This window comes from Helobdella robusta (genome assembly GCF_000326865.2).
Source record: "Helobdella robusta unplaced genomic scaffold HELROscaffold_2, whole genome shotgun sequence".
In the NCBI taxonomy this organism is placed as follows: Eukaryota; Metazoa; Annelida; class Clitellata; order Rhynchobdellida; family Glossiphoniidae; genus Helobdella; species Helobdella robusta.
Window position 1 is genome coordinate 3,279,346 of NW_008704083.1, and position 14,064 is coordinate 3,293,409.

The 14,064-nt window shown below is 31.8% G+C and overlaps 2 protein-coding genes across 2 annotated transcripts; one reads left to right on the plus strand and one right to left on the minus strand.

Annotated features, from left to right (window-relative positions):
• Positions 1-1,474: 1,474 nt before the first annotated feature.
• Positions 1,475-5,930, plus strand: HELRODRAFT_64166 (hypothetical protein; the record flags this gene model as incomplete). The annotated part of the gene is made up of 8 exons (XM_009017237.1): positions 1,475-1,583; positions 1,991-2,110; positions 2,694-2,833; positions 3,435-3,579; positions 3,719-3,921; positions 4,590-4,696; positions 5,269-5,520; positions 5,834-5,930. Coding segments are annotated over 8 exons (1,173 nt in total), but the record flags the coding sequence as incomplete, so codon positions are not given.
• Positions 5,931-8,059: 2,129 nt separating this feature from the next.
• Positions 8,060-12,102, minus strand: HELRODRAFT_64799 (hypothetical protein; the record flags this gene model as incomplete). The annotated part of the gene is made up of 6 exons (XM_009017238.1): positions 8,060-8,186; positions 8,849-8,994; positions 9,478-9,561; positions 10,350-10,493; positions 11,385-11,564; positions 11,968-12,102. Coding segments are annotated over 6 exons (816 nt in total), but the record flags the coding sequence as incomplete, so codon positions are not given.
• Positions 12,103-14,064: the final 1,962 nt, after the last annotated feature.

Consider the following 14,064-nt stretch of genomic DNA (forward strand, 5'->3'; position numbering starts at 1 on the left):
TCTTTTGCCAAATCTGCTTTTGCTTTTTCTAGTCCTTTTCTCTGGAACTCTCTACCTAATTCTCTGACTACTTCTCCATCACTTGCGAAGTTCAGAGCGGATCTCAAGACCCATCTGTTTTCAAAATTCATTGAGGAGCGCTGTTGAACATCGCGGAAATAGCGTTTTATAAGCTCATTGATTGATTGATTGATTCTCAAGTTAAAGGGCTGGTTTTTAAAAACTTGCACCAATAAAATTTCACAGTCAAGTTCTTTTTGTAACCATATGATAAGGCTATCGCTATATGTATGAAATTGATCCACTAAAAATAAACAAATCTTTGATTAAGTCTAGAATATCCTTTTTTGGGTATATACCACATCCATCTAACACCTGGGACTGATCTCAGACTGCCATTTTGATCTTGTGTTCACCAAAGTTGGTGCAAACACGGAACATCGTATCCAGTACAAAAATCATGCTTTACAATTTTGAATTACATAGTTGTGTGAATTTCTTGTATGATATGCTTGTCTTATGTCAGTGGATTTTTAAATTAAGAATTCTGATGACATGTTAGATGTATGTTTTAGTTTGTTGCTCTGATCCAAGTTGCGCAATTGATTGCAAATGCCTCATATTAATTTTTCTTGTATCAACACAAAAGTGTAAGCAAAAGTTTATATGTGAAGTCAGTGTATTATAGAATCATCATATAGAAAGTCAATGATTACAATGACTAAACAATTGCCAGAGGTTTAACCATGGCAAAGTATCACTTTCTTGTTGTGATCTGATTTTTAGTTAATAATTATTTCCTGTTCACCGCTTGAAATATTTTTTTTTTTTTTTCAGATTCTGAAGAAAATGGAATGGAAAGCAATGATTTTATAGATGAATGTGATTCCCAAGAAGTCATTGAAGTGGATGACAGTCTCAGTGGTGCAGAAGGTAAAATAACATTAGTCCAACATGTCCAGAACTTGAACAGTGAATGATCAGCACTGACTCAGTGTTATTTGTCCAGCGCATACTCAAATGTCATTATATAAACAAAAATTCACAATCTTTCGTAAATTTATTTGTAACTTTACCTTAACTAACCTAAAAATTGGTTTTAATTGTAGAAGGTACACTTTGTTGTTAAAAAAGGACTTGCGTGTTAGGCTGTTTTCAAAGTTTCATCATCATAGTCTGCTTGTTTGCAAATGCATAAATATGCTTCGTCTGATTTAGAGTATGAAAAAAAACCAATGTGCTTAAAGGGATTGAAACGATTGTCAAAGTGGGTTTGTTCAAGGATTCAGATGGAAACATTGCACAATCGCACAAGCTTTTCAGAGATTATCAGCTTTAGAAATCAGATTAAATTGTTTTTTTTTTGTTAAAAAATACTCTTACATTAAATATATAAATAAACATTCTTATGAACTACATGCATGAATTTTTTTAAAAGATTTCCTAAAAAATTTTGTTTTAATTAGAAAATTTTGAAGACGTCAAAATTAAAGATGAAGATGATGAAGAAGATGAAGATGATGAGTTAATTAATTTAAAACCAGAAAGAGATGATTCTTCATTTGTGTTCTCTGCTCACACAGGTTTGTTTATCTATTATATTCCTAATTTCTTGAAAGTTCACTTTTAAATATTCAGATTTTATTCGGTTTTAAAAGCTGGTTGAGCTTTTTTGGTCACCAACATTTTACAGGCAATAAATGAATGATATGTTTGCTGACGGAAATAGTGGTTAAATATTTGTTATAAGATCTTGGTTGGCTGGATTTTATTCAGACTGCCTTCCATTGAAACTGCAACTAAGCATGATACTTTTTCATCGTTATTTGTTTTAATATCACTCTCGAAATATTGCTGTTAACTTCAGACTCCATCGATATGTAATGACTGCAATACTTCTTTCTATATTCATTTTGAACAATTTCGTACCATGCATGAAAAATGTTCTGGATTAATATTTTGTCATTTTTTGATTTCAATTTTTATGCAGATGAAGTCTTCTGTCTGGCAGTTACTGGCAGTGGTGAGGAGTTGTTGGCAAGTGGTGGTAAGGATGATTGCTGTTTCGTTTGGAAGCCAACTGACGGCTCAGTGTTATTCCAATGTCCAGGTTCTTCATCTGTTTTTGCTTTTTAAGCTTATATCTAAGTTCACATTTGATTCATATAGTGATATGTATATAGTTTTTTATTACTGCAATTGGAAAGTGTTCATAACTAATCCCTTCGTTTATGGCAAACCTGTGTTTCTACATTTGAAAATTTTTTCCAATCCCTTCATTATGATAACAATAATCTCCAGCAAATAATCTACATCTGCATCTTAATCAACAGTTATTTTTCAACAATGCCGTCCAAATGTGTGTTTCCAGCAAGCACTCATTGCAGTTGCACTTCAAAATTTTGTAAACGTCCGTAATTTTCCATTGCTTATATAAATTGAAAATTTTTTTTCTTATCATTTTTTTTCTGGTCAAAACTACGAAATCAGTCTAAAGTGTAATTTCAAATGTTTGCATAAAATTCTTGTCAAATACTTTCCACAATTAATTTAAAATGCACGCAGAATACTATATTTCCAGCTTGCTGGTTTCTTTTTGGAAAGATATAAATTTTGAGTGGCCGTTTTTATTAAAAATTTTATTTTTGAGAGATTGGTATCTATTATTATGTGTATATACATATGCTGAACAGGCCACACAGAGTCCGTTGTATGTGTTGCTTTCAGCCATGATTCCAAGTACTTAGCTACAGGAGATTTGAATGGCATGGTTAAAGCTTGGGAAATGAAAACGGGTAAAGAAGTGTGGTTCTTTGAAGTGGCAGAAGTTCAGGTGCATATTCACACTTTTCCAATTGCTACTTTACTTCCGGCATACTATTTCCATATCTTTTAATAAATGTTTTCCACCTGTTGCTGGTTATTTTTTTGTTATTATTTTGATTAGCAGAAATAAATTTTGAATGTTAGTTGTTATGCTAAGTTGATCTATGGTAAAGTTGGAGATCCGTTCTGGGCGGGAGATGGATGTGAGATAATTTTTATTAGCCATTGTAATGAATGTCGTGTTTTATATAGAAGATAACAAATTTTTTGATTGTTGTAAGGTTGAAAAAACGGCTGCATACCCTTCAGCCAGAACTGAACTTGCCACTTCATCTCTGTCCATTTCCTCGAAAATAATTCAGCCCTATATTCATTTCAAATTGGATCATTTTGAATAATTTACATAATTTGCTCTGTTTATACTTATGTGTGCAAGCTTAATGGTTCTATAAATTTACCCTCCTATACTTTTCAAATATTTACTGCATTTTTGTTCATTGCTATTTATTTATCTTCTTAGCTCAATAGAAAATATTTTCATTGAGCAACTTTAAAACAATGCTTCATTAAACTTAATTTCATGGTTTACCTTTACAATCGAGTTATAGTGGTTAACATGGCACCAGAAAGTTTCATTCCTTTTATGTGGAGCTGTTGATGGCAACATCTGGCTGTGGAACGTCCCACATGGGCACACAAAAATGTTCCCAAACCACTCAGGATCAGCAGTGTGCGGAAGTTTTTTCTCGGATGGTTGGTTTCTGTTGTTAAATTAATATTCTTTCATTTTTTTTTTACATTTTTCGTCCTCCAAAATTTTAATGTAACTGCGTTGTTTAGATAATTAAAGATTTATTTACAAGTGGTTCTGGCTTGAACAATTTTGTGAAAGGTAAAAGAATGTGTGCAGGCTACGAAGACGGCAGCGTCAACATCTGGGACTTGAAAACTGTAACAAGCTTGTATTCTTTTCCTCCCTCCCCCAGACACCATTCATCTTCAGTCACATGTGTGGATTGTCACCATGGTAACGTACTTGTGGCTAGTGGCTCTTGCGATGGAACTGTTCTCCTCATCAAATCTTCTACTGGGCAGGTGCCAAACATCTTATCACTTCTTCTGCTTAATTTTTTTTTAGTTTTAATGTTTTAACTTCAAAATTTGTGAAAAATATTAAATGGTTTTTGGCTAAGACTTGCTTAAACCTTGTGAGAAATTTCATTAGCTGGAAATGTGAACATGTTATTCATAAAAATACAATATTGTTTTGAAGCCCAAATTAATCAACTAATTTTTCTAGCATAAAAGTATACAATCTGAAGTTTTAAAAAGAAAAAATATTAATGTAAATAAATATTTGGGCGGCGGGATGGTGTAATGGCTGAGGTGCCTGGCATTGTTGATACAGTGTCCGGGTTCGAATGCAAAAAGATCTCCGCCTATCACATGCAAAAGTGTGTGACACGTTGTTTCACGTGCATTTATGCACCGCGTGTTCGTTGTAATAATGATAATGCGCCTCAGCCGCTTGCCATGGCGCTGTATAAAATGACATTATTATTATTATTATCATTTGTTATCCTAAACGTTTACCTTAGTTTGACTATTTCAGTCAACATCCAATGCAATTGATTTTCCGTTTGCTTCCGATCTGTACAGTGTACAATTCAGAATTGCAGCGTTACGCAGACAGTTGACAAATTTATTCCCATTCAAAATTATTTTATAGATATTTATAAAATTATTTCAAACATTTTTTCTAGCTTCTCAATAAACTGAGCATTGTAACTGAACCCTCCACGAGTAGAATGGAGCAAGAGAAAGAAGATGCAGCTGACGAACGAGTCGAATCATTATCGTTTTCAAAATCGTTCTCAAGGTTTTGGATGAAAAAAATTATTTTCGAGTTATTTATTCTTGTTTAACAAAAAAATTAAATATTTGTTATATTGTGTTACGTCATGTAGTTAGCCATCTGTCATTAGTTATTCTTGGCATCTCTGTAGTTTTCTACCTTGCACTAACTCTCCGAGTGTTGTTCATTATCCTTCTTCAGTAACTCCAAACTTGAACGTTTCTATCTATCGCAATTTTTCGCTTCTTGCGATCTGATCGACCACCTTTTTATTTCATCTCTCGGCTAATTTATTTTTCGTGTTAAACCCTCAAAAACTAAGAATTTTAATAAACTATTTGTAATGTTTTCATTAAATTTCAATGAATTGTTCTGCAAACTTTTGCCCACCTACCTAGTGCATGTCTTTAAGCAGTTTTTAACAAATCTTTCATTTCATGCAATAAGGTTGATTGATATAAGAATTTTTATACATTTTAAATTATGAATCGCTTTCTCATTTAAGAAAAGCTATTAAGCTATTTGTGCCATTGCGGCAGCCTTTTATGTTATACAGTTTTGAATTCGAATAATCTTTTAAACGTCAGCAATCAGTACATAGCAGTGGGAGGTGCTTCGGGCAAAGTCATTGTTTATGATATAACGACAAACCACGTGAGACTTCAGAGCAATGGCCACAATGCAGATGTCGTGAAAATCGTGTGGCATCCGACCATGCAAGACCTCCTCTTCTCCTCGTCCGTGGACGGCTCCGTGATAATGTGGAATGTGAGGACTGCTCAACAGGTCCAGTTATACATCGGTCACGCTGCTTCCATTCTAGATCTTAATATCAGCAGGTCAAGTTTCATTATACTGAATTGTGTTGTTTGCTGTCTTGCTTCTCTTATTATCATTTTTTTATTTAAAAAATTTTTATGTTATAAGGATGTATAAGGTCTATGGAAATGTCTTTCATAACAATTTCTCTTTCCGAATGTTACAACAAATATTTTCCCATCATTTTTCGATTTACCGACTTGAGATCAATTGCTCGGTTAATGGTAATATTAACGTCCAACTTCACTTTCATATATTTCCAAGTGTTATAATTTATAACTGAAATGTTGAAGAATTCTTATTTGTTTAATCGATCAACACTTTTAACCACAGAGATGGGGAGAAAATATATACAGCAAGTGCAGACCATACAGTTAGGGTTTTTGAAACTAGAAAAAAAATTGACTGTCTCCAATTAAATTTATGCTGAATTTTAACCTAATTTATTTATCGTTTATTTAAAACTTGTTGACAGTTTATTTATTTGATTTTGAGTTTCATTTAAAAATTACAAATGTTACGTTTGTCTAACCTTTAATACCATATGTCTTTCCCAAAATCGTTTTCGTGTAGCTTTCCTTAAATTTTTCAAATTTCTTCTCATAGTCAAAAAATAATTTACAGTTGTTTAAGTGCTTGAGTAAAATTGTTACGACATTTCTATTTCATTGTCTTTATCCACAGAATTAGTTTGCTCTAAGCGACCCGCGAAAATTGTATGTAGTTTAACGTCTAAAAAATTTATATGGAAACCAGGGTTTCGGAAAGGTATGCATGATTTTTCGGCCACTTCATTACATTATCTTTGTCCTCTACACATACACGGTTTCTGGCATATGCCTAGAAATACTCTGGGTTTAAGAAACATGTTCCGAACGACGCATCACACAAACAATACGATGGGGGGATCCTATCGTCACATTTGAAGCCGGTCACTGCACGCACAAAACAGGAAGGACCTAGCACCTTTAACCATTGTGGATGTTTTCACCAAAGTTACAAGATAACGCTGCACCATGTTTCATCTTTTAAAAATATAAACGGCTAATCAGCGCGTTTGCAAGCATCTACTTGACTAGTCTACACATGAACAAAAAATTTCTGCTGACTTGAATATGTTTGCTGATATTATATATTTGAGTGGTTCCACATTTGAAATCAGAGATTGTGTAGTACTCCGAATTTTTGCACAAATGGCAATTCTTTCATTGATCTCCAAATAAAATTAACATTGATATACAATAAAAATTTTTTGATGATAAATCAATTAATTAACTCTTGTGATTGTTATAAATTGTGAAATTTTAATTGAATAATATCAATATGTTGAAAAACATACAAAAAATAAAATTTTAGTATAGTTTCGTTTATTTATCTCTTCTATAAAACGAACCTGTCTACTTAAAAAAAAGTGAAGTTCAATTAATAGGAAGATATTTTCTCTTGATTTTCTTGAATATTTTTTAACGCTGTAAACACCAAGGGTAGTCTGCTATCACGCTTGTGTTCCATCTGCCTTAGTATCTGCGCTCCATTGTCCTGTTGTCTTGGTGGAAACCTTCTCCTTGTTCTTCGCTCGTGGCTCAGAGGTTTGATAGGAAGTAATCGAAAAAAATGTAATTTTGCACTCATATATTTGCTCCTAGTTTTTGAAAAGTTACCCGCAAATTCTCCAATAAAAGATTAGAATTTGCTTCTTCGAAGTTTTCTAGTAAGTCCCTAATAACATCACACGAGCGGACTAAGCGTGTTTTTCTGTTTTTATGGTATTAATAAACTCTTAGTCATTGATTAGGGACCTGATTTGTGGACCATCAATTATACCAGCTTTCAATTTTTCACAAAATAGAACAGGGAACGTAGTGCATTAATACTTGGAACACTGTCCATTTTGATCCAAAGCTTTGACAAACTGTTTCATGAGTCCCAACTCTATATGCAGGGGGAAGCAAAACATTTTGAGGACTTATCTTAATTGTTGTTTAAACGTGTGTTGTTTGTTGTTGTTGTTCCACTCATTAAAGAAATCTGAAACATTTAAAAGAAAAAAAAACGTTTTTTTATTGATTTGTAAGACTTGACAAACTGATATCTGACTCAAGAAAAGTCAGTTTTTGTATTGAAAAATCAATTCGAGAAAGAAATTTGTTTTTCTGGAGCGTTCCTCGTCATGTAAGCGTCCAAACACTTCTGCACATGCACTTGATCATTAGAATCATTAAGGATGTATGCCTGTAACATGATTTATGGTTTTAAGCAAATTTGTTTGTGCTAATCAGTTATCGTATAATAACTTAAAACACTGAAAAAATATTAAAACCTTTCATCATAATAGTAATATAATGTAATTTCAGAATTTAATAATGAAGCATCGTACATTATAACAATGTTAATAAGAAATGTTAGTATTAAAAACTAGTAAATTGGACCAAAACCTTAAAAACTGTGCGGAAAACGAGTGAGCATGGCAAAAATGTAATATTAATTTGTTTATTGAAATTGTGTCTACTATGTTCCTGATGCAGTTTGTTCACGAAGTTTTAACAAATTGATTAAAATTTAAAAAAAACTAACTTGAATGAGCTGATAATTGTCTTTTGCATCTTCTCCCTTGCAGATGGCAACCGATTTACAATAGGGATGGATGATGTGGTACAACTGAACTAAGCTAACCGCATCATCTAGCCTGTGAAATGAATTTAAAATTTTAATTTGTATTGAACTTACACGGAAGCCTGTTAACTTGATACTGTAAAAACGTTGCTACAGTAAGTTACAGGATCAATTCAAGGTAGTTATTTATTCTGAATTGATTAATAAGTTCATTCGGACGCGCTCCAAAATTTTTGTTTATCTTATGCATGATAGAACAGAAAAACTTTTTTCGATATTCCTATATCATCTTCGGTGTTCAAATTAATATATTGTGTATGTGCCCAGATACTCAAATGTATATATACTGTGATAAATATTGGATTAAGACTGCCAGAATTGCAATTATTGATGAAAATCACAACATGTTCGGCGTTAGTTAACTTCCAATTTAACTTTTCGATTTTTCTAACGGTTGATCGAAAATCATTTTCAAGTTTCTTTCGTTCAAAACCAAAATTTACACAGTATATATATATTTGAGCATATATATACAGTTCTATATGGATAGATCGGTTTGGAAACAGAAGCTGATGAATGGAATAAAAAAGTCTGACCCCTATCGGATGGAGACTATAAACGAGGATTGATTGATTGATCGAAAGAATTTGAAAGAGTTAATTGCGAGAAAATATTTGTCATTTACATTTCAAATGAAGAATATTTTTCTACAAAATTAACATACTGATAACCAACCGGTTTTGAGAAAGCTGATGGGCTAATAATAAGTCGATTTTATTATGAATGAGAAAATAGAAGACCATGGATCCATAAAATCTTGTAAATCTTAAAACTTCAAATTGCCCAGATTGCAAAACGTGTTCAAACGTTCTCTCTGTCACCTGGAATGAAAATTTTATTATTTCCTAATCATTTTACATTAATTCAACTGAAAAAATCTTCATAATTCAGCATAAAAAAGATGTAACGTGGAAGATGTTCATAAACAGTAAAACTGATAACGTAAAGTAGAAATCATCGTCATATACATCTGAACTTATAAAATATGGCTCACAGTTTTGGCAAAAACAAAAATTATTTTTTATTAAAAAGTAATTAAGCTTTTTTCATCTATAATAATAAAAACCCATTGTTGCTCTGCTAAAAATATAAAACAAATGCAAAAAATAACGCAGGTAACTTTTCTTTGGGCATTCATATTAGTACGAAAATTTTTGTAAGAAAGTTACAATGAAAAACTATCATGGATTTGACAGTTAGTTGGGAATATATTGAAAGAAGCAATGAACAGCTACTATTTTAAAGATAAATTTACGCGACAATTTTGATGTGATGAGAAGAAGCATTCTTAATAAAACACTCACCCTGGTGTAGTTTGGATCGTCTGGTTCAAACTGAACGCAAGCCACATTTAATACATATTCATACTGATGTTTGCCAAGTAAGACCTGTGATTCATAACATCAAAATAAATAAACTTACGCATAACTAAAATGAAAATAAAAACCAGCGACATTGTGTAAATTAAGATATAAATTGAAGATGAATTGAATACGAACTGAAAACAAATTGAATATAATCTAGGCAGAAAGTTGAAAATTCTGGGAAAGAAAATTAAAAATTAAAATGTGAAACCAAAAGATTTTACAGGATAGAATAAAACTGCAACGTCAAGGACGTTCAACATGGTATGTTTAGTAGTTTTAAATGGAATTATCAGTGAGAAACATAAAATGAAATAAAAAGAAACACAGTTGCCATGAAAAGCTTTCAATGATTCTGTTATCTTCAGATACACTTCAAGCATCTGACAAAAACACACGTGCGTTTGCTCTGCGTTCAAAGTAGGCAACTGTGCACTGTGCAGAGCAGTCATTTGTAAGGGTAAAAGCACGTGAAAAGACAATTCTGCTGCCAGCCAGCTAACGTTCAATAATAGTTGTAACTTTCTACATCTTTAACGGGTTTGTGTCATTGTAGTTAAAGTTTAAAAACATTAATTGAATAATAAAAAACAGAAAAAGTCAATGAGATATGAATTAATAAATAACACTTCTGTCATAGAGGTTAAAGAATAAACTGTCTAAAATGTATTAAACATTTCTGTGTCAGGAAAATATCCACAGTTTACACAGTAAGGTAAAATAGACACATTACCCAGTTACTATCAGTTTTTTGAATGTTAACACGATTGACACTGATGATGAACAAACGAAAATTGAATATAACAAACAACCTCTAGCTGTTGTGGCTGGAACATCTGAGGCATGTTGTACATCTTACCTTCTTGAGGATAATACAGCATAAGGATCTTGTCACTTTCTTCCCTGTTGCACCTCCTCAAAACTCCCTCCTTATCTCTCACCACCAGCATCCTATCCTGAAAGATAAATTCAACAAATTTTGTTTGTAATAAAACTTTTACATTCCATATTTTTCAAAATTTGACTTATCCCATCAATTAATTTCTGGCTATTAATTTGCTATTAATTCTAGCTAAGACATATCTAAGACTTACGACATTTAGCAATTTTTTGATGTACTTACATGTGTTGTGCATTTTACCAGCATCAGCAAAACAGATATAATTTCAGATATCCATTCTTTACTTTCCTCCATTATCAACTTTCTGACTAGTGAATTATGAACTCAGCTTTTTTAATGTATTTATTGACAGTATTGCATTTACTTCATTAATTTCAACTGTCTTACTTTTATAAATACATTAGTTGCACCCCTATCTAAAATTAAATTGCATTTTTTTTGTATTCGTCATTTTTAAAAATTCTGTTTTCATCTTCAAGCTCTTTACTAGCTAGTAACTTGATTACTTCATTATTAAAAAATAGGATTGATATAATAAACAATTAATTTCTAATTTCAAGTTAATACAGCAATGTAAAATGCATTTTTCTACTCTTTTTAGGTCAAAATATTCTAAAATGTTATCTCAATTACAAAATTTGTCGCTAACTTCTTTGTTCCTATGTCAACTTTTTATATATTCTAAGATTTTAAATCTAAATAATTATCTTACTTCAAACTTCATTTCCTTACCTCACCATGATTTCTTATGAACCAACAACCTCCTTCTCACATAACTCATGTACAGGCAATAGAAACAGTCTTGCTTCAGCCCATTCATCGTCCATCTACATTCTCGTCTCACATCATGAACACATATTTGTACATACATTTCTATACATCTACTTCTACATAGATGCAAATAAATACATTTACAAAAAAAAAACAAAACAATAAAAAAATTTACCCGCCTAGGGATGCCTGGTGATATGTCAGTAAAAACGTAAGTTGAGTCATCCATCTCAAAATGTGCAATTTGTTGGTCGTTTGAAATTATAAGTTCATCATTGTTGTGGATGTTCCATGGTTTCTTGTAGGGAGGCATTTGTAATAATTTGTTGGCTCCCTTAAGAGACCCCTCTTGCAGCTTTGTGATTGTTATTTACAAGGTTATACAAATATTGCTGTGATACACACAGATATACAGAGGATATGAATATATGGTATGGTATATTATATATGTTTAGCGTGTACATGTCCATATAAAATACTAAAATCTGAATATGTTTTCTGGTTTACAGATGCAAGACATTGTAAAGCAGACAAATTTACAAAACAAAATGTTTGACACAATTTAAGCCCCCACAACATTAAATTTATGCTTGAAGAGTAAATTTTAAAGTAGATTCAATTAATTATTAATGCTTATGATTACATAACACTTGCCAACAAAAAACTCCTTTTGTCACAAAAGGTTCAAGAACTTTTGCTATAAGAAAAACTATGTTAGCTGACCATTGCAATCAAATAGAAAAATTTTTTTGACACACCTCCCTCAGTTGTTCATCTGTGACCAGTTTGTACTTAGGAGATTCTGTAACAGATACTTGTTTAGGAGAAAATATTTTGTTGATGTTGAAACCAGTTATTTTTGAAAGCAACATTTGAACTTTAGGAGATATGAACAAACTTTCTTCAACATCTGACTTTACTAAAATTTTTAAAATTGTTATTTTTAATTTTAACACATATCACAGAATCGAAATAATATTGAATAATAAATTAATAATTTAATATTAATTTTAAATTAAATTATTAAAAGCTGTAAAAATGATTGGTGTAAGACTGTAAGTGTGTAAGTAAAAGTAAAATGAAATAAAATTAAAAAAAACAACATCAGTAAAATAGAAAAGCACCTTTTAATTTATCAATTTTCGTAGAAAACGAACGAAGGAAAATATTGCTTCCGAGCTTTTTAAAATTTAACATTCTTCGACTCGTGGTAGGATCGGTGGAAATTAAATGGTTAATTAATCTAAATAATGATTGCAAACAAACAACAAACATTTAAAAGTGAAATTATTTCAAAAGAAGGTTTAGCCATGGTTTAGCACATAAGAACAACCATTATATAAATCCATGGCCAAAACAAAAGCTCGCAATTTTATTTTTTGTATAAGGTTTAGCCATGGATATATATATATATATATATATATATATATATATATATATATATGTATATAATATATATATTAAATTCATGGGTTTAGCACATATTCTAAGTACATGGCTAATTATATAAAGCTTTAAAAAATTTAAACAGCTAACACAATCTATCACTACGAAACAATCTATCACTACGAAACTTAGGTGAACAACAAGTTCGCAATCCAGGACAGAAATCGTTTCATATGCAGAATATCATTCTCAGAGAGTGCATTGAAACCTTCATACTAGCAAAAAAGTACCTTAAAAAAAATCATTCAGCAGAAAGAACACTTCTATAAAACCGTTTTTAACATCCTTCAAAATATTATCAGAAAATACTAACATTGAAACCGTGCTATTAATAATTAAACGTAACTTCTTCATCATACAAGTTTGATGAAATAGTAAAAGCGGTGATAGGCCCGGTTCTCTGACCTCTGCACTATATTTGGTATACAGCTGACGATATGAAAGTTGTTGAAAGCTCTGGCCTTAGCTGTCATTTATATGCTGATGATGTACAAATATATGGCTTCATCTCAAGTGATTCATTAAATGAGCCAGCTCATAACTACTGTGTCATATTTAATAAAGGCAGTGGAACAGTGGATGTAAGCTAACAAATTATAAGTTTATTCAATTAAAAAATGTATGTGGTTTGGCAGTTCACGAAAACTTCAGTTGGTGAAAGAGTTCAGACATCCTGTTATTGACCTAGGAGTTTGCTCTCGACCTGAATTCAGCCATGGGTGATCACGTTAACTCTGTCATCGATCGTTTCATCATATTCGACGAATTAAAAGAATCAGAAAAATTGGCAAGTACCTTAATGAATAGTTTCGTTTGCTCAAAGATCGATTTATGTATAGTGCAGACAAGTGTTATCTGGCGTTCGTTCAATCGGTTCTGAACTAAGCCGTCAGATTAATTGTACAAGTTTCAAAATTGGACAGCATTTCAAATTATATAAAGAACGAACTTCATTGGTTATTTGCGAAGAAAATAATCGAATTTAAAATAGCGCTCAGGTTCAGAAATTATTTGTCAGGAATTGCACCAGACTATTAAAATCAGTGTCTGATGTTCCTGATCAAGCTCGGTTGAGGTCGGCAAAGTATGGTAGCCTTATTTGTCCACTCTACAGGACATTTCATTTTGGGCCAAAGAGGTTTTTCAGTTGCGTTTGACAAAGTCTGGAACTCATTAAATGCTGATTTAAAAGATGTTACCGGTATAGACGTGATGTTTTAAAGTGTCGATTACAGCATCATTTTTTCAACATAATATAGAATATACAGCGTTTCTGACGACAACTCGATAGAGGCGATTATAAATCTTTTTTAATGCAGTAGGAAACAACGTCAAATTACTGAAAACAACTCATTAGAACTCAGGACCTAATACTTGTGCAAAAAACATTTTTTCTTACAATACAAAAA